Source organism: Podarcis liolepis, assembly GCF_965112155.1.
Source record: "Podarcis liolepis genome assembly, chromosome: 2".
In the NCBI taxonomy this organism is placed as follows: Eukaryota; Metazoa; Chordata; class Lepidosauria; order Squamata; family Lacertidae; genus Podarcis; species Podarcis liolepis.
In genome coordinates this window covers 124,048,368-124,072,730 of record NC_139555.1, presented here as the reverse complement: position 1 = coordinate 124,072,730, position 24,363 = coordinate 124,048,368, and the positions used below count along the sequence as shown (strand labels likewise).

The following is a 24,363-nucleotide window of genomic DNA, read 5'->3' as shown; positions in this document are numbered from 1 at the left end:
CAATAAAAGCTTCCCTAAACAGGGCTGCCGTCACATGTCTTCTAAAAGTCAGATACAGTGGAAACTTGGTTGTCGAACGCTTCGAAGCTGAACAATTTGGAACCTGAACACCGATAATCCGGAAGTGAATGCTTCAAATGATTTTCAGAAGCCGTACAGCTTCCAAGCCACATTTTTCATTTTTTCCCATTGACTGTGCAGCCAGCACATTGATCCTCAGTTTTTGAACTTTTTGGAAGTTGAACGATTTTCTGGAATAGATTTAAGTTCGAAAACCGAGGTTCCACTGTAGTTGTTTATTTTCTTGATATCTGATGGGAGGGCGTTCCACAGGGCGGGCGCCACCACCGAGAAGGCCCTCTGCCCGGTTCCCTGTATTCTCACTTTTCTCAGTGAGGGAACTGCCAGAAGGCCCTCGGCGCTGGACCTCAGTGTCCAGGCTGAAACTATTATAAAAAAGGGAAAAGAGCAAGAATAACAAAAGCAAGACAATAAAGATGGAAAAGAAGAAAAAGGGACTATAGAGCCCTCTATTAAAATGATTTCTTCATCCTTATTCCACACAAAGAAGAAGAAGAAGAAGAGGAGTTTGGATTTGATATCCCGCCTTTCACTCCCTTTAAGGAGTCTCAAAGCGGCTAACATTCTCCTTTCCCTTCCTCCCCCACAACAAACACTCTGTGAGGTGAGTGGGGCTGAGAGACTTCAGAGAAGTGTGACTGGCCCAAGGTCACCCAGCAGCTGCATGTGGAGGAGCGGGGAAGCGAACCCGGTTCGCCAGATTACGAGACTACTGCTCTTAACCACTACACCACACTGGCTCTCACTCTGACTCTCACACACAGAACTCTCAGAAGAGTTCTGAACCCACCCAGCTCTCACAAAGAATCATAAAGTTGGAAGGGACCCTGAGGGTCATCTAGTCCAACCCCCTGAAATGCAGGAATACGCAGCTGTCCCGGACGGGGATCGAACCTGCAACCTTGGTATTATCAGCATCATGCTCTAACCAACTGAGCTATCTAGGGTCCCTCTATAACTGGTACGTAACCTTTGTGGGATATTTTCACTGTTGCTTCCCCTCACCCCCAAATCGCTCTATTTCTGGCTTGTAGATTTTGTTCTCTTCCTTTTGAAATACTTCTCGTTTGTGCTCGCATATGTTGTTGCTTTTAATTGCATATTATTATTATTATTAGCATCGTCATCATCATCATTTTCCTTAGCAGCATTGAACTATATATGGAAAGGAAAGGCATAAGCATTGAAAGCAAATCAATAAAGGATAACTTATGGACACACGAGTTCTTTACTGTGTGAGAAGGGATTATCTGATGCCCTCAAGGCTCTTTGGACTTTCTTGGGACACCTGGAATGGTTCAGAGGATGGCCCGCTCCTGAGGGATATAGGCTCTGCAAGGTAGCGACTCTGCAACTCCTATTGGCTGCTGGAGCACAGCTGCTCTGTCGTAATGCATTCATCACCAAATGGCTATAGGCGGTCTAGTACTATCGCATCTAACGCGGGGATCCCGGCAGAAGTCTCTCCCAGCTCTCCCTGGATATGCCAGGGATTGAACCTGAGATCTGCTTGCAATGCAAATCTCTCTCCTCTCTTTGGCAATCACTCATAGCGAGTAAGATTGTCTTCCATAAACACGGTTTTAATAGTGAGTCCGTAAGTGACTGTGGAGGTCAATTCTGGATCCACATGTCCTTCCACAGTGCGGACATAGGTTTCCGGGTGGAAGTTGATCATGGTGTGGATTTGCCAAGCGTGCCTTCCTCTTAGCACGTTTCTCCCTTGAATCCTGAGTTTGAGTGTGTTCAAAGTCCATGACAGCTTTGGTAAAGGCTGTTCTCCAACTGGAGCGCTCAGAAGCCAGTGTTTCTCAATTGCTGGTGTTTATACTACATTTTTTAAAGATTTGCCTTGAGAGAGTCTTTAAACCTCTCTTGTTGACCACCAGCGTTATGCTTTCCATTTTTAAGTTCGGAATAGAGTAGCTGCTTTGGAAGACGATAATCAGGCATCTGCACAACACGATGCTGCTCTGCAGCATCTCCTTAACTCTAATTCCCCTTGCTGAGGTCCCCTCACAAATGCTCTACCCCTGAGCTATGGCCTTTCCTCTTGCGGATCTGTTTTCCTCCAGCTCCGCACCTGCTCCTTGAGCCTCCCTGTACAGGGTGGGGGTGATGCTTCACCTCCTAATTATAGGAATCATAGTGATTTAGTTCTCTTTTTTTTCTTGCCCCCAAACTCAAGGGACCGATCCCCCAAGCATCACTTTATTTTTGTTATTCTGCAAATAACAGATAATGGAGAAATGCACGAGGCAACTTAATGCAACAAGAAATGCCAACTTAAATACCTCCTGAGAAACCGAACGCTTTGAGGCAGGCACGGACTCTGCCAGTGTGAAGAGACTGTATCCTCCCTCTGCTCTTAATGTCACCGGGGGCTTGGTCCTGCTTCTAATTTGCTGCTTACTATGCTGAGAGCAGCCACAACAGAGGCAATGAGAGCCAGCGGACCCAGAGTGATGCTGTTGCTGCTGCTGTTGCTGCTGCTGCTGCGATTTGTAGGCTCTGGGATGCCAAAGGCAAAATGCCCCTTAAACATGGAGAGGGATGTTCCAGATGCATTGAATTATTACATGCCAGGAGACCACCTCGTAAGTGGGGTCATTTCTACAACACATGTTTTCCATGCAGCCAACAGTTTCCGCGAAGCACCCCAAATGGTGCTCTTTGGGTAAGCACTTCTGTGGCAATTGGTTTCATGCTATTGTACTCAGCTATGATTTTCCCCGCTCCAGGAATCCTTATTTGCCAGGGACAAGTCCTGCTTTCTGGAAGTGTCCGTCCGTGGAGATGCAAAAAGCCAATGGATGTCGCTTCCATCCTTTGTCTTCCCACCTGCAAGAAGCAAAACAGCGACCCATTAAGTTGCTAACATATTGAAGCTGAATCCTAAAATATGTAGGCTACGTGTTCCCAGTTCTGGATTTCGGAGGTGGGCAGGTGGCCTGATGTGGGTGGGATTGGGCTCCTTTGCAAGGAGCAGGTCCATAAATTGTTGGTTCTCCTGGATCCAACATTGTTACTGACCAGGATGGCAATATTTTACCTCCACTGTCAAGGCAGCATTTCCCTGAATACCAGTTGCTGTGAATCGCAGGTGGGCTGTTGCACTTTTTGATGGATGGGGTTCCATTTAGAATTCATATAATCCCCGTGTTCAAACATATGCCAGTTTGTTTGCAGACACAACTCAAGGTGTCAGGGATGAAACTAGGCTTTCTTATGAAACTGATAATGATCAGACACATACCAGAGAGTAAGTCCAGAGTAAGTCTGGCACATAGCAGAGAGTAAAAATGCGTAAGATTGCAGTATACGACTGCAGAATCTTTACACAGTTACCTGGGAGTAAGCTCCATCAAATTCAGTGGGTAGGAAAGGCTTGCTGTTCAGTGAGTGGTAAAGGCTTGCCGTTAAGGCTCTAAAGAATGAAAGAATAAACAAAGTATATGCCCCAAGATTGCTGGCTGCTGAACCATTGCAATTAAAGAATTTAAAGTGGATTGGCTACATTTCCCTACCAAATTACAGGAAGGGATAAATACAAACCGCTTTGTATGTCAGCATCACATTTCTTTCATTGCAAGTATTTTATTTTCAATATAAAGAGGACTCAGTTTTTGTAGCTCATTGTATGCAGCAGTGCCCATTGTGTAAACATGTATGTTCTCCTCTAGATCCAAACACCCACACCCACACACCCACACACACACACACACACAGAGAGAACACAAAAGCAAGCAATACTCCAAAGTACTTATTTTGTGAACTTGACATTTAAATTGTTTAACCCTGATAAAAGCTCCTGTTCCCAAAAGGGGCAGCGGGTGGTGTTTGACCTCTTCACCACTTTTAATTGACCTCTGAGGCGTTGAGGGAAGCAGAAGCAGTAGCAAGCAAGAAAACTTCCCCTTTTCAACTTTGCTTGTGCCTTTTCCACAATTTCTCTCTCACACACAGTTCCAAAAAACAGGGAAAGGGGAAGGAGGATCGTTCACTTTTGCCTCTCCAGGTTTTCCTGCTTCCCCTTGCAAATAACCATCCCTCTGGTGCGCAGCAGTTCTCCACTCCATGACTATGATCAGAGCTGGCTAGGCAGGAAACCCAGGCAGGCTGGCAGCCTCAGTGGCGCCCCTCTAGAGCAGGGGTAGGCAAGCTAAGGCCCGGGGGCCGGATCCGGCCCAATCGCCTTCTAAATCCGGCCCGCAGATGGTCCAGGAATCAGTGTGTTTTTACATGAGTAGAATGTGCCCTTTTATTTAAAATGCATCTCTGAGTTATTTAGGGACGCAGGTGGCGCTGTGGGTTAAACCACAGAGCCTAGGACTTGCTGATCAGAAAGTCGGCGGTTCGAATCCCCGCGACCAGTTCGAAAGCACGTCCAAGTGCAAGTAGATAAATAGGTACCACTCCGGCGGGAAGGTAAACGGCGTTTCCGTGTGCTGCTCTGGTTCGCCAGAAGCGGCTTAGTCATGCTGGCCACATGACCCAGAAGTTGTACGCCAGCTCCCTCGGTCAATAAAGCGAGATGAGCGCCACAACCCCAGAGTCGTCCACGACTGGACCTAATGGTCAGGGGTCCCTTTATCTTTTTTTTTTACTGAGTTATATGTAGGGTATAGGAATTCATTCATTTCCCCCCAAAAAATATAGTCTGGCCCCCTACAAGGTCTGAGGCACAGTGGACCAGCCCCCTGCTGAAAAAGTTTGCTGACCCCTGCTCTAGAGGCTTCACCCACGACTGAAACCCCAACTAGCCCCCCCCCATTAGCTATGGACCTGAAGGTATTCACGTTAGTGTTGGAAGCCGCTAAACCTCTGCTCCCTCAGCTGCAGCTCCAGCTACAAAGCAGAGACAGGCCAGTGCTGCTAGAACTGTTTTAACTCTTGAATTTGTGTGGATTTTGTTGCTCCTGCTGTTTGTTTCAGAGAGGGGAGATGTGTCTGGGAGGAGAGGAGTAGGGGGTCAATCACAGTTGTTTAGGGAAGGGGGGGGTAAGGTGTGGGAGGTGGGGCAGTCTGGGAAAAGGGCATATGGCACCAGCAGTTATTATCATGCCATGTGCCAGCCCTTCCTCTAACCTGGGAAATTGTGGTTGTCCTATAAGCCAGCCCTCTTCTTGGCAGGTTGGATCTGAAAAAGACGTCCCTCATTCATGATTGTGAACTTTTCAGTGTTCAAGTATTCAAATGCCTCTCCTTTTGTGGGGTTTAGAGCTGCCATGCATCCGGGATTAGTCTGTCGATAATAGCATCCGGGTGGAATTTCCCAAAATTGGGAATGCCAAGGGAAACCCATGTGGGAAGTGTCTGGATTTTCAGTTTTTGAAATAAGGCAACCCTGGGGGGGGGGTGAGGTGTTGCTTAACTGGCAAGCAGCTATCTATCTTATAACAAACACACACAAACCAAAATGTGACAAGAATCTGCTGTGATGCTTCATGCTAAAGTCTGTACCAACACTGTGATGTCCAGAGACTAAGGATTAAGAAGGCAGGGATTTGACATGTTTTCATTGGCCGAAGAATGACATTATGATACACACTTTGTTGCAGGCAAGCAAGGCTCATAGCCTACTGGTACCTCTTGTCCTTCCAGATTGCCATTCATGAGATCAACCAGGATCCCAGGATCTTACCCAACATCACCCTGGGCTACAGCATCTATGAGAACTATTTCGATGCAAGGGTGACCTATGACACCATTGTAGATTTGCTCTCTCCTGGGCAAGCAAATGTTCCAAACTACCATTGTGGAAGACAGAGCAAGCAGCTGGTTTTAATTGAAGGGGTTGACTCAGACACTTCCATCCAGATTTCAAGCGTTGCGGCAATCTACAAAATCCCCCAGGTATGAAGGCACAACCACAAGTACGCGATAGAATAGTACATCTTTTCCAGACGTTGTTCAAAAAAGGAAGGGCTGTTCTTCCAACTAGAATAGTCAGTAACCTGAGCCCCTTATTCCAATGAATGGGGATGGAGAGAACCAATGAAACCACCTGCTGAATGCTTTGAAACTCTGCAGAATATGGCTCTCCGTGCCCATAATTTTCAGTTAATAAATAATATCGGAGCTTAGTCCTGAAAATAAATGAAATTCTCCATCTCTTCCCTGTCCTACTAGGTCAGTTACGCTTCTGTTTATCATGCTCTTGACAAAATACAATCTTCTTTCGTCTACCATGTGACCCCAAATGAAGAACCCCCAATCTCAGGGATTGTCAGACTACTCCTACATTTCAGGTGGACTTGGATCGGACTCATAGCTGCTGACACTGACAATGGAAAAAGGTTTCTGAGCACCTTGGCGCCTGTGCTTGCTCAGGGTGGTGTCTGTGTTGCCTTCTCACAAACCATTTCACGAGGCTTCTTTTTTATAGCCGATGTTTACATAAAGCTCTGGCAGAAGATTTCACTTTCCATGGACAGGCGAATCAATGTGTTTCTCTACTATGGGGACTCTCAGTCCCCCTCAGAAGCTGCACATACACTAGAAATAGTGAGTGAAACACTGAAACCCGTTACTGGAAAAGTTTGGGTCACGATAGCTTTGTCATATATCAGCTCCAAAACATCGCCCAAGAAACTTCAGAACCAACACATTCATGGCTATTTATCTTTATTTATCCAGACGAAAAAAAGAATGAAACGTGATGATAATCTACCAGTTCCACCTCATAGAGAGGCCAATCCAGTTTGGCGAAAAGGATATCATTGCTTGTATTCAAAGCATGTTTTATCTGTGAAAGGCCAGAACCAATGCAAAGTGAGAGAGAACCTGGAAGGCTTCCCTCAAGGTGTCCTCGAGAGAAGCCTGTTTCAAGACACCGACAGCATTTACAACACTGTCCGAGCTCTGGCACAGGCCTTAAATGCGGCCTACTCATCGAGATCCACACAGATGGTGATGGTGGGTGGAAACCGGTGGGAAGGTGGGCGACTACAACCATCACAGGTATTCTTTTCTTCCTCTGCTGATATGTAGGGCTATGAATCCTTTGGAAAGTTCCACACTGCAATTGCTACTTGAATTAAATTTGCCAACAGGGAAAGGGGCTGTTACTCAGAGGTAGAGGTCACAATTTCAGTCTCTGGGATCTCCTGGTGAACCTGTGAAAGAGCCCTATCTGAAATTCTTTAAAGTTTTTCAAAGCATTTTTTTATTACTTTTTCAAATTTTACTACTTCTTCTAAACAACCATTGAAAGAAATCTCTCTTATCTGTTTACAACTAATCCAGAATGTGGTAGCTAGACTGGTAACTGGGAGCAGCCACAGAGATCACATAACTCTGGTCTTGAAAGACCTACATTGGCTCCCAGTACGTTTCTGAGCACAGTTCAAAGTGTTGGTGCTGACCTTTAAAGCCCTAAACGGCCTCGGCCCAGTATACCTGAAGGAGCGTCTCCACCCCCATTGTTCTGCCCAGACACGGAGGTCCAGCACTGAGGGCCTTCTGGCGGTTCCCTCACTGCGAGAAGCAAAGCTACAGGGAACCAGGCAGAGGGCCTTCTCGGTAGTGGCGCCCGCCCTGTGGAACACCCTCCCATAAGATGTCAAAGAGATAAACAACTACACTTAGAAGACATCTGAAGGCAGCCCTGTTCAGGGAAGTTTTTAATGTGTGACATTTTAATGTATTCTTAATCTTTGTTGGAAGCTGCCCCAAGTGGCTGGGGAAATATTATTATTATTATTACTTCCTACCCAGCCTTCCATGGTGTTATTTTCTTACCTTAGAAAGCTGCTATATTACTTATATTTTATCCATTATATACATTGATAAACTACCCATTCTCGTCTGCTGGTATACTACAAATCCTGCATACCCTTCAACATAGCCACAATATTTTTACAAATATTCCACATAATATTTCAAAACTTCAAGAATTTCCCCCCTCATTCTCTTCTTTAATTCTCTCAGTTAGTCTAGCCACCTCAGCATATTCCATCATCTTCATAAACCAATCTTCTTTTGTTGGGACTTCTTTTTCCAGTTTTTGCGCACAGGCTATTATTGTCGCTGTCGTAGTATGCATAAACAAAACAGACAGTTCCTTCGGAAGCTCTGGTCCAATGATACCTAACAGAAAGGCCTCAGGTTTCGTGGGAATCATCACTTTAAATGTTTTTTAAAACTCATAAACCATTTCCCAATAACTTTTTACCTTTCTGCAGGCCCACCGCTAACAGGTATTTGCTTTACTCTTATACATTTTTGCAATTTTATACAGTTAATCAGTGTCAACGATATTGATCTTCAATCACATTGCGACCATTTTAAAAAAAAAGTGTGGCCACTATGTGTCTAGAAGACATGTGTAACAGAGCAGGTTAGAAATAGCCAATTTCTGGTGGGGCTCCGCTACGGGCGCCACGGAAGATGGCCAACAATACCATCTCTCCAGCTCACACGAGGTAATTTTGAGGCTGAGATGGGAGTAACCAGCCTCCCTTTTTCTTCCCGGTGGAAGGGAAGATGCAGTCTCATCCGCGGCTGCCCACAAACCACCCACGAGTTCGTAAAGAAGGAGGGGGTGGGGGCACTGGATGGAAAGCCCTTGAGGGAGCTCGGATCTCCTGGACGCTGTCTCTGTGAGTGCTTCAAGTTCCATTTCTTAAGATAAAAGATTGGATTTAAGATTTATGGACATGCTTCGAGCGATGAATGGGTATTTAATCTGCTAAGTCAGCCACTGAGATGCTAAGAGTGACGGAGTGGAAGAAAGATAACATCAAAGAATAACATCTAAGGTGGTATGTTGAAACGGAACGGAAAGGAGGGGGGATAAAACATTTTCTTTTCTTATAACGATATTACCTAACAACCCCCCCCGAAGAACTGTCTATACTACTTATAGCAAGTGAGATTGGAAAATATAAACTGTGTGGAAACAATAATATTAACTAAAGCTTTTGTTCTATGAAATATTTGGAAGAAGATAAAAGACTTTCTTGTGACGCACTATTTAATCGGGATCCGTCATTATGAGACAGACTGTGTTGCAGAGATTAATAGTCATAGGGGGAGGCAAGCTCTGACTTTGTTATTATATTTGCATTTCAAGTTCGATTTGGCAAACCTCCCCTGGAAAGACTAATGTTTGGTGCAACCTGTCTGAGAAAATTAATGAGCAAACGCCTAGATTTTATTTCATTGGAACTTTTGGAAGGACTTTTGCAATGGATTCAGCATAAACACCAGCGTGTGAGGACACACTGCAAATAAAAGACTTACCAGCTGCAAAAGGGAAAAAAAGGGAGAGTCATACAAAGTTCACACAGTAGTATATTATTGCTCACTTCAGGTCACCTGTGGAAACAACTCAGAGGCTATGAAAAAAAAAGGATAATAACAAGAAGATTTAAAGAAGGGACTATTGACACTCAAGGCAGTAGAAATATGAGATGATTGGACCCCACTGAACTCAAAGCATGGGAACCCCCAACAAAAAAATTATAATTTGGCAAAATATTTGGACTTTATGATATGTATCTGTACAATTTGGAATATTTAATGTGATTTGATTGGATTGTTAAAATGGAAGACTTAATAAAAATTAATTATTATTTTTTAAAAAAGAAATAGCCAATTTCTGGATTTTCTTTATCATTCTAGCTTCACCCTTTCTTGAGAAATGTCAGGCTTGGGAATACTTCTATGGGCGGAGTTTATTTGGATGAGAACAGGGAGCTGGCAGCTGACTTTGACATTGTGAATTTTGTGATGCTTCCCAATAATTCTCTTCATGAAAGGAAAGTTGGGCACATGGAGAGGTGCGGATCCCGAGAGATAAAAGTCACAATTGATCAGAATGCCATTGTGTGGCCTCTTTCGTTTAACGAGGTGGGTTAAGCCATTCAGTTCATTCTGTAACTTATCTCAAGTTCTAATGATTCTTTTCGTATTATCCATAAGACAGTGTCTCTGAAGCTTATTGAAAAATAGAAAAGGTTTACTTGGGGTTACAAAGTGACCCTCATAAAATGACCGACCAATGAGCAATGAAAGAGGGTGGAGTAGGGAAGGGAAGGGATATTGGAAAAGCAGAAGTAGTCTCTTCTCATGTTGAATACAGGAGGTCAGGAGACTGAAACCAGCATGAAACAACACCGAAGAGCTGAACTAACTCTTTGCAGAGGTTATCGCGAAGTGCACTTTTATGCATGTTCATCCAAAATCAAGACCTTCTGACCTTCAACATTACTGCAGTCTTGTTTCTTGTTTCTTTAAATGAAATAGCAGCTCCTGGAGGGCTTGATCATGATTGGGACTGTGGTTTGTGGGGAAGGAGTTTTCATTTTCATTCCATGTCACACCGCTCATGAACATTATTTCCAATCACCACTCCACTAGAGCTGCTACTTGGTTTGTGAGGGAATCCATTGTTATCTCCAGTGATTTTCCATAGCTAGAAATCCCCCTAACTCTTTAAAATTTACTGCATGCAATGCCCTAAAAGAAAATGTGATGAAAATGATGTATAGATGGTATATTACACCTGTTAAGTTAGCGAAAATGTATAAAGTCAGTAATAAATGTTGGAAATGTAAAGAAAAAGAGGGAACATTTTATCACATGTGGTGGGAATGTAAAAAGGTGAAATGCTTCTGGGAGGTGATATATAATGAGTTGAAAAAAATGTTGAAATATACATTTATAAAGAAACCAGAAGCATTTCTATTGGGCAATGTGGGGAGTGATATAAATAGAAAGGAATGTAAGCTATTTTTATCTGCAATAACAGCAGCAAGAATATTATTGGCCCAAAAATGGAAGCAAGAAGAGTTACCGTCGATTGAAGAATGGAGGATGAAGTTAATGGACTATGCAGAATTAGATAAACTAACAGGAAGGATTCGAAACCGGCGAGACCAGAAATTCACGGAAGACTGGAGTAAATTTACGGACTATTTGAAAAGTAATTGTGAAGAACAGATGACGTTTGTAGGGTTGCAAGAAGTTTTGTGAGGAGTATTATTAGAAGTATTGTAAAAATGGATAAGGGGGAGGATGATTTGTTAAGAGATGTAAAGGCAATATAAAGTTAAGAAATGCATAAGAAGTGGTTAAAACGGTGGATCATCAGAGGTGCTGATGGAAGTCCAAAAATATTGTATAAGTGATAAGTTTTGTGGTACATTTTATAATTTATATGTTAAAATTAATAAAAATTTTATATTAAAAAAAGAAATCCCCCTAACTCTTGCTGCTCTGTCCTTATGGGTAGACCGTGCCTCATTCCAGATGTACAGAGATCTGTCACCCTGGGGACTTCAAGGTGATCCGAGAAGGAGAGGCCCTTTGCTGCTATGATTGCCTTCCCTGCATGGAAGGAACAATCTCTACCAAGGAAGGCAAGTGATTGCAGGGGAAAGGGAGGCATTAAAGAATGGGACAATGGTTCTATAGGCATTGTTGGAACTTGGAAGAAATGACAGTGGTGGGAACAGATTAGGGTGATGGATGATTCAGCAACCCACCCCACCCCAAAGTTACTTATTTGTATCATCATCATCACCAATGCTGATCTTTGTCATTTAAGCAAGATATAAATTGGTCATCCACTTACTGGGTAAGAATATTCATCTGACTAGTCCTAACATTTGTATTCTATGGTAAAATGGCTCTCCCACAATTCAGGAAGGCGACAACCCAGCTCTCATCTGCTGGAAATTCTACTTTTTACTTGTGGGAGACCCCAGATTCAGCCTGTGCCATGTATGACCTCTCCCATTGACGGCCCGGCCTTCCATACTTCCCTTCCATTTTTCATTTGTAGGTGGCATGAAAATGTTCACTACAAAACATGTATTTTGTGGAATGTAATAGACCTCTTGTGGATATACGAATGATGCTAAAGTTACTCTTCTTCTTTCCAGATGCAGACCACTGTACCAAATGTCCAGAAGATCAGCATCCAAACAAGGAGCGAGTTCGATGTGTCCCCAAGATTATAACTTTTCTGTCCCATGGAGAACCTTTAGGGATCATCTTGGCTTCTTTCACACTGTTATTGTCCTTCATGACTTGCCTAGTGTTAGGAATCTTCATTAAATACAAGGAAACTCCCATCATCAAAGCCAACAACAGGGACCTTTCCTACACACTCCTCTTCTCCCTCCTGCTCTCCTTTTTGTCCTCCTTCTTCTTCATTGGTCAGCCAATGAACACAGCCTGCCTCCTCCGACAAATGGTCTTCAGCATCATCTTCTCAGTTGCTGTGTCTTCTGTCTTGGCAAAAACCATTACTGTTGTGCTGGCCTTCCTGGCCACAAAGCCAGGGAACAGGGTGAGGAAATGGCTGGGGAAGAGTCTGGCCAACTCCATTGTCATTTCCTGTTCCAGTGTCCAAGTTCTCATCTGCACCATCTGGCTGGGAATATCTCCTCCTTTCCCTGACTCTGACATGCACTCCCAGCCCGGGGAGATCATCCTCCAATGCAACGAAGGGTCTGCTGCTATGTTTTATGGTGCCCTTGGCTACATGGGCTTCCTGGCTGCCATCTCCTTCACGGTGGCTTTCCTAGCCAGGAAGCTACCTGGGGCCTTCAATGAAGCCAAGCTGATCACCTTCAGCATGCTGATCTTCTGCAGTGTTTGGGTGTCCTTTGTGCCCACCTACCTGAGCACCAAGGGGAAATACATGGTAGCCGTGCAGGTCTTCTCTATGTTGGCCTCCAGTGCTGGGCTTCTGGGCTGCATCTTTGTTCCCAAGTGCTACATTATTGTACTGAGGCCTGATTTGAACACAAAGGAGCACCTGACAACAAAAACAAAAGATGGAATTTGATTCTTTATGCGCTTTCCCCACCAAGGGAATCTTCGTGCAGCACAATACTTATGAGAAGAAGCTATTTCCCTTTCAGGTGTTTATTATGAGCTGCTCTTGTAACTATTTTTTTAATCTATCCAAAACCTAACATGTCATTTCCAAAGTGAATGCACAGTTATCCCAGGACAATCAGAGGCCCTTTTGATTTAATGTCTCACTAAATGGGAACCCTTTTCAGAACCTGATTCAAATAAATCCTCTTAATATGCCCGGATGATCTTTATATCTGTGTCACCCTGACCAATGTTGCATGATCTTATTTTCCACAAATAAATTTGTATATGCAACATATATGCCGCACGCAGAGTCTGACATTTTCTTCCTTTTGTGCAGAAGTAAGTGGATTTGGCTCTGTGTAAGTATGCTCAAGGTTGCACCACTGGAATATCCAGTGGAAAGCTGTATATATTTCAGATTATTTCACTTTGTTTTTGTGACCACTTCTTGTAAATATTCCTCTCCCTGTTTCTGCCTCTGAGCAAAACATAGCAATTCCCTTCCCTGATATGTAGGGAAGTTCCACAGGAGGTTTTGCAATTCAGCATTTTAAACCTTAAACTCCCAATGTATTGCCTCTAACCCCTTTTTTTGTTTTTGTAGATCCGCAAAATAATCTGCTTCTAAAAGTATTAGGAAATTGAAGACGAATTCTGAAAACTTAGAGATGTTCTATCTTCCATGTTCTTGAGTGGGAAGATGGCCTGAGCTGAAAGGGGCTGCGCTCCTCTGGGTGGATGAGGTCCACGGCTTTGGGGTCCAACAACCTTGTCACTGGAAGCTCAGATTTCACTGCTCACGTTAGTGCTTAGGACCCAGTGAGCTAGCATGGGAAAGTGCTAGTGGATAATAATAATAATAATAATAATAATAATAATAATAACTATTATTATTATTATTATTATTATTATTATTATTATTATTATCCCACCCATCTGGCTGGGTTGCCCCTGCCACTCTCTGTATACTTTTATCTTTACAAAGTTTACTTCTACGACCAGAAGAACTGTATTGTATTAGATGAGTTCATGATGTATCATCTTCTCTTAAACTTGTTGCATCTAGTCTGTTTATGCTTTCCATGAGACAATAAACACTCTATACTTTGAACTGAACCGCGTGGCAAATGAGTTTTCTTAAGTAAAAAACTGGAAAAGGCTGACCAATAGAAAGCAGGAAAACTCTGATATTCTGCTAGACAGCAAAGCTACCACTCCGCTGAACTAATCCCCCTATCATGGGCATAGCCAGGTGGGCAGGGGCCAGCTGCAGTGACTGGTTGCATAAAAAATCAACTCCTTTTGAAATAAGGCATTGTCTAGACCCATTGTTCAAAACTTTACTTGCAGAACTTTCTTCAAAACAGAACAAAAACATCAAAGATTCATTCAAATGATTCCATGCAATACGGTATATCGTGCAAGTCCATTTTCTTAGAAAGAAAAACAGACCTATAAGAAAATATCTCCTTTCCTTACAGCCTCCATTTAGCCTGAGGCTGTTCACCTGGAGAACATCATTTACATCCATACTCTCACAGCTTGGGAAAAAAGACTAAAGGCAACTCTTTCAAAATGCCGATTTGCATTTCAATACCTTTGTCACTGAATCTAAGGTTAAACACTCACATGTTAGCTACCAGAAAACAATAAGAGTCCATTATCACCCATCAAAGCAGTTCATAGGCCCATGTGCCCCCAAAACCACATCCCTAATGCCAACAGGGATCCCTTCTCCCATCCTTGACATTATTTGTGAAAGAAGCATTATGTTGCAGCTGGTAGAATAGCTGTGAGCGATGGGACTGCCTCTTGGGTTTTCAAATGTGCACATAGGCCCAAAAATGTCCTGAAAAAATAGCTTGATCCTGGCTTATCTGGTGATGTATCTTAAATAAAGGTCATTCAAGGATCACCTTTCCCCTCTGACCTTTTCCACGACATGTCGCCACATCAGTGAGATCTTGTGAACATAGAATCATCGAGTTGGAAGGGACCCCTAAGGGTCATCTAGTCCAACCCCCTCCAATGCAGGAATCTCAGCTAACGCACCCAAGACAGATGGCCATCCAAACTCTGCTTAAGAATCTCCAAGGAAGGAAAGTCCTCCCAACCTCCCAAGGGGAACCATTCCACTCTCAAACAGCTCTCAGAGTCAGAAAGTTTTTCCTGATATTTAGTTGGAGTCTCCTTTCCCTTAACTTGAAGGCACTGGTTCGAGTCCTACCCTCCAGAGCAGGAGAAAACAGATTGGAATGTTTTCTTCCAGCTCTGCAGCTGCTGCCCAAGCTCCACAGTGATTCCAGAGACAATTATTCCCCACATAATTATCATAAACATAGTGATTGATTCCTTTTCTTCTTGGCAAAATTCAAGCAATATACCCACTTTTGACACAAAGAACAGATATTTCAGAAATGAGAGCTTGAAATGCCTGCTGCATATTTAAAGACCTCTTGTGCCATCGAGGGCTTTGACTTATCTTCCAGGCAGGCAGGGATTCTGCCAGTGTGAAACCGTCATATCATCCCTTTCCTCACAATTTCACTGGGGTCTCAGTTTTGCTGGAGACTTTGGGCTTCATGTAATTCTCTTCTTGCTAAGTTGAGAGCAGTGAGGAAAGATGAAATGACAGGAGGCAGACCCAGAGGGATGCTCTTATTGATGATGTTGCTGCTTCTGCTGCTGCTGCTACCCTGTGCAACCTCTGGAATACAGAAAGAAAAATGCCCATTGAACTTGGAAAGGGATAGTCCAGGTGCAACGAATTATTACGAGCCAGGAGACCACCTGATAAGCGGGGTCATATCTACATTACAAATAGTTCATCTTGGACACAATTTCCTCACAGCCCCTACATTTTCTTTCTTGTGTAAGCTGTACTTTCCCTGTGCAATTTCTGCATAGCAGACAAAAAAATGTGATTAATGGGTAGGCATATGTGTAGCACCTTGTTTAATACTATGATGCTCACCTGTGATTGTCCAAGCCTGTAATGCTTTATATGCCAGGAACAAGTCCTGCTTTCTAGAACTTGCCCATTGAAGACACAAAATGCATGTGCATTGATTCCCTCCTTTCTTTTTCCACTGGAAAAAAACAACTTGATGGTGAATCATGAAAAGTCAGAGATTATCTGTGTCCCAAATTCTTGACACTGGAGATGTGAAAATGGCTTCATCTCTACTCCCTTGAAAGGATCAGGACTATAGCTATTAACTTGTAGCAATCTATTTATTAAGTTAACATGTAATCATGTAGAATTGGGTCTAGAAATCAACTGGCAGCCAGTACAGTACACCTACCCTGCGAGAGCCAGTGTGGTGTAGTGGTTAAGAGCGGTAGTCTCGTAATCTGGGGAACCAGGTTCGCGTCTCCGCTCCTCCACATGCAGCTGCTGGGTGACCTTGGGCCAGTCACACTTCTTCGAAGTCTCTCAGCCCCACTCACCTCACAGAATGTTCATTGTGGGGGAGGAAGGGAAAGGAGAATGTTGGCCGCTTTGAGACTCCTTAAAGGGAGTGAAAGGCAGGATATCAAATCCAAACTGTTCTTCTTCTTCTCTTCTTCTCTCTCGCTTTAACTGGCAAGCAGCCGTTCACCTTCCAACAAACTCACAGATGACTGATTATGTGATGAGGACGCTCTATTTTGCTTCATTCTAGCGGCTGCAATTTCTTACAGGATTAAGAAAGCAGGGACTTGACACTTTTCACTGAATGGAGACTGACTGGAGGCTTTATACTTTGTTGCAGGGTAGCAGGTATGGTAGCATACTGGAATCTCCTGTCCTTCATGATTGCCATCCATGAGATTAATCAGGACCCCAGGATCTTACCCAACATCACCCTGGGCTATGACATCTACGAGAATTATTTCGATGCAAGGATGACCTATGATGCCACCCTAGATCTGCTGTCTCCTGGGAGTGCCAATGTCCCAAACTACCACTGCAGAAGACAGAAGAAGCCCTTGGTTTTCATTGAAGGGGTCAACTCTGACACCTCACTCCAGATTTCAACTATGCTGGGAACCTACAAAATCCTGCAGGTATGAATACACTAGCATGGGCAACATGGAGAGAACAGCAACCTCTCTGAATAGAAAGCAAGCGATGAAACTCACACCCAGTGGAGGCAGTGAAGGTTTTAAGAGAGGATTAAACTAATTCCTGAAGGCAAGTAGTAATGGCTGCTAGGCATGATGACTGTGATCTACCTTCCTAGTTGGAGGCACCAATGCTTCTGGGTGCTGGTTGCTGGGAATCACATGAGGGCAGAGTGCATTTGTGCTCATGCTGTGCTTGCTGGTTTCCTACAATCACCTGGCTGGCCACTGTGAGAACAGGATGTTGGACTAGATGGGCCATTGGCCTGATCCAGGAGTTTCTCCTTATGTTGAAGGATTTGTCCTGCTGGGTGAAGAAGGGTTTCACAAAGAAAGTCACCATCAGAGTAGTAGTCTAAAGTGGGATTAAGCCTTTTGCAAGGACAGATGCCTCTCAGAAGCTGCAATAAGAAGTTCAGTACTGTGAGCTGCTTTAGACTTACAAAGGGAGAAGGGGCTTTCTTCTCTCTCCATCCGGCACTTTATAAGTGGACAAGGGAGCTGTTTCTGGTGAGTTCCGCCACCTCTTTTTATAGGAAAATAGCAGTTTACATGGGGCATGAATCATACTTTGGTGGGACAGAAATGCAGGCTCCAGAAGACACCTCAGGGGTTGGCTTCACACAAGCCTATTTTGGTAGCCTGCTGTGATGGAGAATAAATAAATATTTGGCAGAAAAACAAATCTAAGGAATGAAACTCATGTGAAGCTAACATGCAGGTGATCTAAAAATTGAACCCTCCCCCAAACAAAATAATAACAGTAGAAAACCTTCTATATCTTCCTGTACTTCCTAGGTCAGTTATGCTTCTGTTCATCATGCCCTTGACAAAAGGCAATCTCCTTTGCTCTACCGAATGACCCCAAATGAAGAACCCCCAGGCTCAGGGATTATCAAACTACTCCTGAATTTCAGGTGGACTTGGATCGGGCTCATAGCTCCTGACTCTGACAATGGAGAAAGGTTTCTGAGCACCCTGGCACCTGCGCTTGCTAAGGATGTTGTCTGCCTTGCTTTCTCACAAACCATTTCACGAGACAATCTGTTTAAACCAGATGAGTACACAAAGCTCATGAAGAAGATTTCACTTTCCATGGACAGGCGAATCAATGTGTTTCTTTACTATGGGGACTCTCAGTCCAGCACTGAAGCTGCACTTGTACTTCACATAGTGGGTGAAACCCTGGAACCCATTACTGGGAAAGTTTGGATCACAATAGCTTTCTCATATGCCAGCTCCAACATGCTTCCCAAATTCCTTCAGTACAAACACATTAATGGATATTTTTCTTTGTTTATCCAGACCAAAAAGAGATCAACACACGAGGGTAATCTGCCGGTTTACGGCATCATTAGTGATTTCGATAAATTTTGGTTTCAACGCTATCATTGCTTATATTCAAAGCATGTGTTTTCTGTGAAAGGCCAGAAGCGATGCAGGGTGAAGGAGAACTTTTCAGGTTTCCCTCAGGACGTCCTTGAAAGGAGCCTGTTTCAGGACACCTACAGCATTTACAACACGGTCCGAGCTCTGGCCCATGCCTTAAATGCTGCGTACTCTTCTAGATCCAAGAGGGTGGTGATGGTGGGACAGAACAGGTTGGAAGATGAAAAAGTCCAACCATCACAGGTATTCATATTTATTCTCTAATGATCTGGATAGACATTGTTCCATTTTAAATGAAAATCAGTTCAATGACAGATTCATAGATCCATTTCCTTTAATTAACAGAAATTTACCAAGCATTAAAAAAGAGGAGATAAATAAGGTTATAAAATACTGTAGGTCAAAATCAATGATACAGAATTGATAGGCCCTTAGAAATACACAATCGCTTTGAGGTCCTCTCCCCTAGCATGGAAGACGAAGAGCAGACTCCATTTGAGGATCTCTCCCTCATTACAGTCGATCAGGTATATGAAGACGAGCAGCAAAGTCAGTCCTCAGGGAATGTGCAGGCGACCTTGGAACGGACAGCTCACGGAAGAACCCCGACCAAACCTAAGAGGAGGCGTGTAGTGGTGATAGGGGATTCCCTACTGAGGGGAACAGAAGCAGTGATCTGTGGGCCTGACAAGATGTCTCGGGAAGTGTGCTGTCTCCCCGGGGCTAAGATCCAAGATGTAACTGAACGACTGCAAGGAATCATAAAACCCACTGACAAATACCCCTTCCTCTTGGTTCATGTGGGAACCAATGACACTGCAAGCAATAGCCTCCAGAAGATCAAAAGAGACTACGAGGCTCTCGGCAGGAAATTGAAGCAACTAAATGCACAAATTGTCATCTCATCTGTCCTCCCAGTTGAACAACGTGGCCCAGGGAGAGAGGGAAAAATAGTGGAAGTGAACAGCTGGCTTCGCAAATGGTGTAAACAGGAACGGTTTGGATTCTTAGATCACGGACTGCAGTTTCTTGAAGATGGACTTCTGGCAAGCGATGGGCTGTACCTCACAACGGTTGGGAGAAATGTTTTTGCCAAAAATCTCAGAAACCTCATCAGGAGGGCTTTAAACTGACTAATGTGGGGGAGGGAGACAGTGCTTCTGAAGGTAGGAATCTATCAATTGATGAAGATGATCATCCAAATGTCATAGACCAAATGGAGCAAACAGCACGCAGACCTAGTGGTGGGAGGAAAAAATCCTTAAATAAGAGACATGGGGGAATGATTAATGGACTTCAATGTCTGTACACTAATGCGCAAAGCATGGGAAATAAACAAGATGAGCTTGAGCGTGTCCAGAGGAGGGCAACCAAAATGGTGAAAGGCCTGGAAATGATGCCTTATAAGGAACGGCTAAGGGAGCTGGGCATGTTTAGCCTGGAGAAGAAGAGGTTAAGGGGTGATATGATAGCCATGTTCAAATATATAAAAGGATGTCACATAGAGGAGGGAGAAAGGTTGTTTTCTGCTGCTCCAGAGAAGCGGACACGGAGCAATAGTTCCAAACTACAAGAAAGAAGATTCCACCTAAACATTAGGAAGAACTACCTGACAGTAAGAGCTGTTTGACAGTGGAATTTGCTGCCAAGGAGTGTGGTGGAGTCTCCTCCTTTGGAGGTCTTTAAGCAGAGGCTTGACAACCATATGTCAGGAATGCTCTGATGGTGTTTCCTGCTTGGCAGGGGGTTGGACTCGATGGCCCTTGTGGTCTCTTCCAACTCTATGATTCTATGATTCTATGATTCAATAGTTACCTTGATCTGCTGGACTATGGACTGCTAGCACTAATCATGTGATCCTTTCAAAGAGGGGGAACTCCACCAAACCAAACTTCCCTTTCAATTAGGCTCTCACCCTGGTTGAGGGTCACAAGCCTGCCTCATGCAGTGCCTGGCCTGCAAGTCTGCAGCCTGTCTGGTAGCTGTCACAACTGCAGCCGCAGCCATAGCTTGGAGCAGGACTCTGAGAGGAGGTGACATTCCCTCCCCAACCCCAACACAGAGGCTCTTGGACGCAACCTATTCTGAAAGACCTCAGGTATATTGGGAACTATTATTATTATTATTATTATTATTATTATTATTATTATTATTACTACTACTACTACTACTACTACTACTACTACTACTACTACTATTTATACCCCGCCCATCTGGCTGGGTTTCTCCAGCCACTCTGGGCGGCTTCCAACAAAGTATTAAAATACAGTAGTCTGTTAAACATTAAAAACTTCCCTAAAGAGGGCTGCCTTCAGATGTCTTCTAAAATTCTGGTAGTTTTTCTTCTCTTTGACATCTGGTGGGATGACATCTCTGCCTAGTTCCCAGTAACTTGGCTTCTCGCAGTGAGGGAACCGCCAGAAGGCCCTTGGCACTAGACCTCAGTGTCCGGGCAGAACGATGGGAGTGGAGATACTCCTTCAGATATACAGTGGTACCTCGGGTTAAGTACAAAATTCGTTCTGGAGGTCCGTTCTTAACCTGAAACTGTTCTTAACCTGAAGCATCACTTTAGCTAATGGGGCCTCCTGCTGCCGCCGCGCCGCCCAAGCACGATTTCTGTTCTCATCCTGAAGCAAAGTTCTTAACCAGAAGCACTATTTCTGGATTAGCGGAGTCTGTACCCTGAAGCGAATGTAACCCGAAGCGTATGTAACCTGAGGTACCACAGTACTGGAAATAGAAAAGTGCTCCATGGCTACTATGTGCCTAGATAATATGTGAACCACCTGGGTGGAAACAGCCACCTTTCTTAAATGCTGCAATCTTCTCTGTCATTCCAGTTTCACCGTTTCCTGAGTGATTTTCAGTTCTACAATGCTTCTATGGGTGGAGCATATTTAGATGAGAATGGGGACCTGACAGCTGAATTTGACTTGGTGAACATTGTGATGCTTGCCAATGACTCCCTTCACGTAGGGAAAGTTGGGAGTGTGGAGAGAGAGGGATCCGCAGGCGTAAAAGTCACCATTGATCAGGATACCATCATGTGGCCCCTTTGGTTTAATAAGGTGGGTTAAATCATTCAGATACATTTGACTATGATCCAAAAAAGAAAAAGAAAACAGAGGATATTGGGTTGAAAGGGATTTTAGTTTTGTAGGAAGAGTCATCCCTACTTCAAGTCCCAGGAGCATATTTATGAAAGTAATATTTTTTGCCTCAACTTGCATCACTTCATACATGTTTGCTTTGAATTACATTTCCCAATTTACTGCTCAGTCACTGAGGTTTGGAGAGGTTCTTTTGGAGGTCTTCACAATCTATTTTTGTTTAAAATTCCCTTAAAATTTTAGTAAAGGTAAGGTTAGACCCAGTTTAATTCAGTCGAATCCAACTATGGGTTGTGGTGATCATCTCTGCTTTCAGGCTGAGGAAGCCGGTATTTGTCTGTAGACAGCTTTTCCAGGTCATGTGGCCAGAATGACTAAACCGCTTTGGTGCAACGGGACACCGGGACATGTGCCAGAGCGCACAAAAATGCTATTTACCTTCCCATAGCAACGGTACCTATTTATCTACTGCAGAGGTGTGCTTTTTATCTGCTAGGTTGGCAGGAACTAGGACAGAGCAGCTGGAGCTCACCCCATGGTGTGGATTCAGACTGCCCACCTTCCCATTGGCAAGCCCAAGAGACTCAGTGGTTTAGACCACAGCGCCACCCACAGTTTATTATCATCATCAAATTTGGCTGCCTGAATGCTCACCCCTACCTGTAGACAGCTATGAAGAAGGTAAAAACCACAGGTCCATGGACCAATCCTTGGGCAATGGGAATCCACTTTCTACTTCTCTGCATTTGGAGAACTGTCCACGCCACCAAAAACCACTCCACCAGACCTACTGCTTGCCACAGGAGAAAGATTCCTATTGGCTCCAGTATTATTGCATAGATAGACATACTACTAATTCCCGACCATCTTTCTTTATGGGCAGACTGTCCCTCAATCAAGATGTGCTGAGAGCTGTCATATTGGGGATGTCAAGGTCATCCGGGAAGGAGAGCCACTTTGCTGCTATGATTGTGCTCCCTGTGAAAAAGGGACCATCTCCACTGTGGAAGGCAAGTGAGAGAAGGAATAGGGCAACTTTTGTAATCTTGTCCAAAACAGTATCATTTATTTCCCCCTCCCATAAAACCTTTACCACAGGTTGTGGCATCTGCTTTTCACGCAACAGATTGCCGATTCAAGTCATAGTATCTCCCGCTGGGGCTGGGAATGTCCCTTGCTTGAGACCCTGGGTACTGAAATGACTCATCTTACTTTCAGATGCAGGCCACTGCACCAAATGTCCAGCAGATGAGTACTCAAACAAGGACCGAGATCAATGTGTTCCCAAGATTATCACTTTCCTGTCCTATGAAGACTATTTGGGGATTCTCTTGTCTTTTGTTACCTTGTTATTCTCCTTAATCACATGCTTGGTGTTAGGAATTTTCATTAAATACTCAGGAACTCCCATAGTCAAAGCCAACAACAGGGACCTTTCCTACATCCTCCTTGTATCCCTCTTGCTCTCCTTTTTGTCCTCCTTGCTCTTCATTGGCCAGCCAAGAAAAGCCACCTGTCTTCTCCAACAAATTGCATTTGTCCTCATCTTCTCAGTTGCGGTCTCTTCTTTGTTGGCCAAAACCATTACCGTTGTGCTGGCTTTCCTGGCCACAAAGCCAGGGAACAGGGTGAAGAAATGGCTGGGCAAGACTTTGGCCAATGCTGTTGTCCTTTCCTGTTCCAGTGTCCAAGTTGTCATCTGCACCACCTGGCTGGGGACTTCTCCCCCATTCCCAGACTCAGACATGCACTCGCAGCCTAAAGAGATTATCCTGCAATGTAATGTAGGCTCTTCTGCCATGTTTTATGGTGCCCTTGGCTACATGGGCTTCCTGGCTGCCATCTGCTTCACGGTGGCTTTCCTAGCCAGGAAGCTGCCTGGGGCCTTCAATGAAGCCAAGCTGATCACCTTCAGCATGCTGGTCTTCTGCAGTGTTTGGGTGTCTTTTGTGCCCACCTACCTGAGCACCAAGGGGAAATACATGGTAGCTGTGCAGGTCTTCTCTATGTTGGCCTCCAGTGCTGGGCTTCTGGGCTGCATCTTCCTTCCCAAGTGCTACATTATTGTGCTGAGGCCTGATTTGAACACAAAGGAGCACCTGACAACAAAAACATAAGATGGAATTTGATTCTTAATGCACTTTCCCCACCAAGGGAATCTGCGTGCATCACAATACTTATGAAAAGAAGCTATTTCCCTTTCAGGTGTTTATTATGAGCTGCTCTTGTAACTATTTTTTAATCTATCCAAAACCTAACATGTCATTTCCAAAGTGAATGCACAGTCATCTCAGGACTGTCAGAGGCCCTTTTGATTTAACCTATCACTAAATGGGAACTCTTTTCAGAACTTGATTAAAAAACACACACCATCTTAATATGCCCGGGAGATCTTTATATCTGTGTCACCCTAACATGATCTCATTTTCCACAAATAAATTTGTATATGTAACATATATGCTGCACACAGAGTCTGACATTTTCTTCCTTTTGTACAGAAGTAAGTGGATTTGGCTCTGTGTAAATATGGGTTAGGGTTAGAGTTAGGGTTTAAACCTTAAGCTCCCAATGTATTGCTTCTAACCCCTTTTTTGTTTTTGCAGATACTCAAAATAATCTGCTTCTAAAGGTATTAGGAAACTGAAGACTAATTCTGAAAACTTAGAGATGTTCTATCTTCCATGTTCTTGAGTGGGAAGATGGCCTGAGCTTAAAGGGGCTGCACTCCTCTGGGTGGATGAGGTCCACAGCTTTGGGGTCCAGCAACATTGTCAGTGGAAGCTCAGATTTCACTGCTCACGTTAGTGCTTAAGACCCAGTGAACTAGCATGGG

The 24,363-nt window shown here is 44.0% G+C and overlaps 1 protein-coding gene and 1 long non-coding RNA gene across 2 annotated transcripts in view; one reads left to right on the top strand and one right to left on the bottom strand.

Moving 5' to 3' along the window:
* The window catches only part of LOC310699299 (vomeronasal type-2 receptor 26-like), a gene marked incomplete at its 3' end in the record, with an annotated part of 299,229 nt that extends 286,346 nt beyond the window's left edge, over positions 1–12,883 (top strand). The window contains exon 4 of the mRNA XM_083486946.1: positions 11,973–12,883. Coding sequence (XP_083343072.1) covers positions 11,973–12,883 — 911 coding nt within the window. The remainder of the gene's footprint in view (positions 1–11,972) is intronic.
* On the bottom strand, positions 133–1,522 carry LOC310702234. Its single transcript, XR_014523385.1, has 2 exons — positions 842–1,522; positions 133–552 (listed from the first exon to the last, which is right to left on the bottom strand). It is a non-coding gene; the product is annotated as an uncharacterized lncRNA (long non-coding RNA).
* Positions 12,884–24,363: the final 11,480 nt, after the last annotated feature.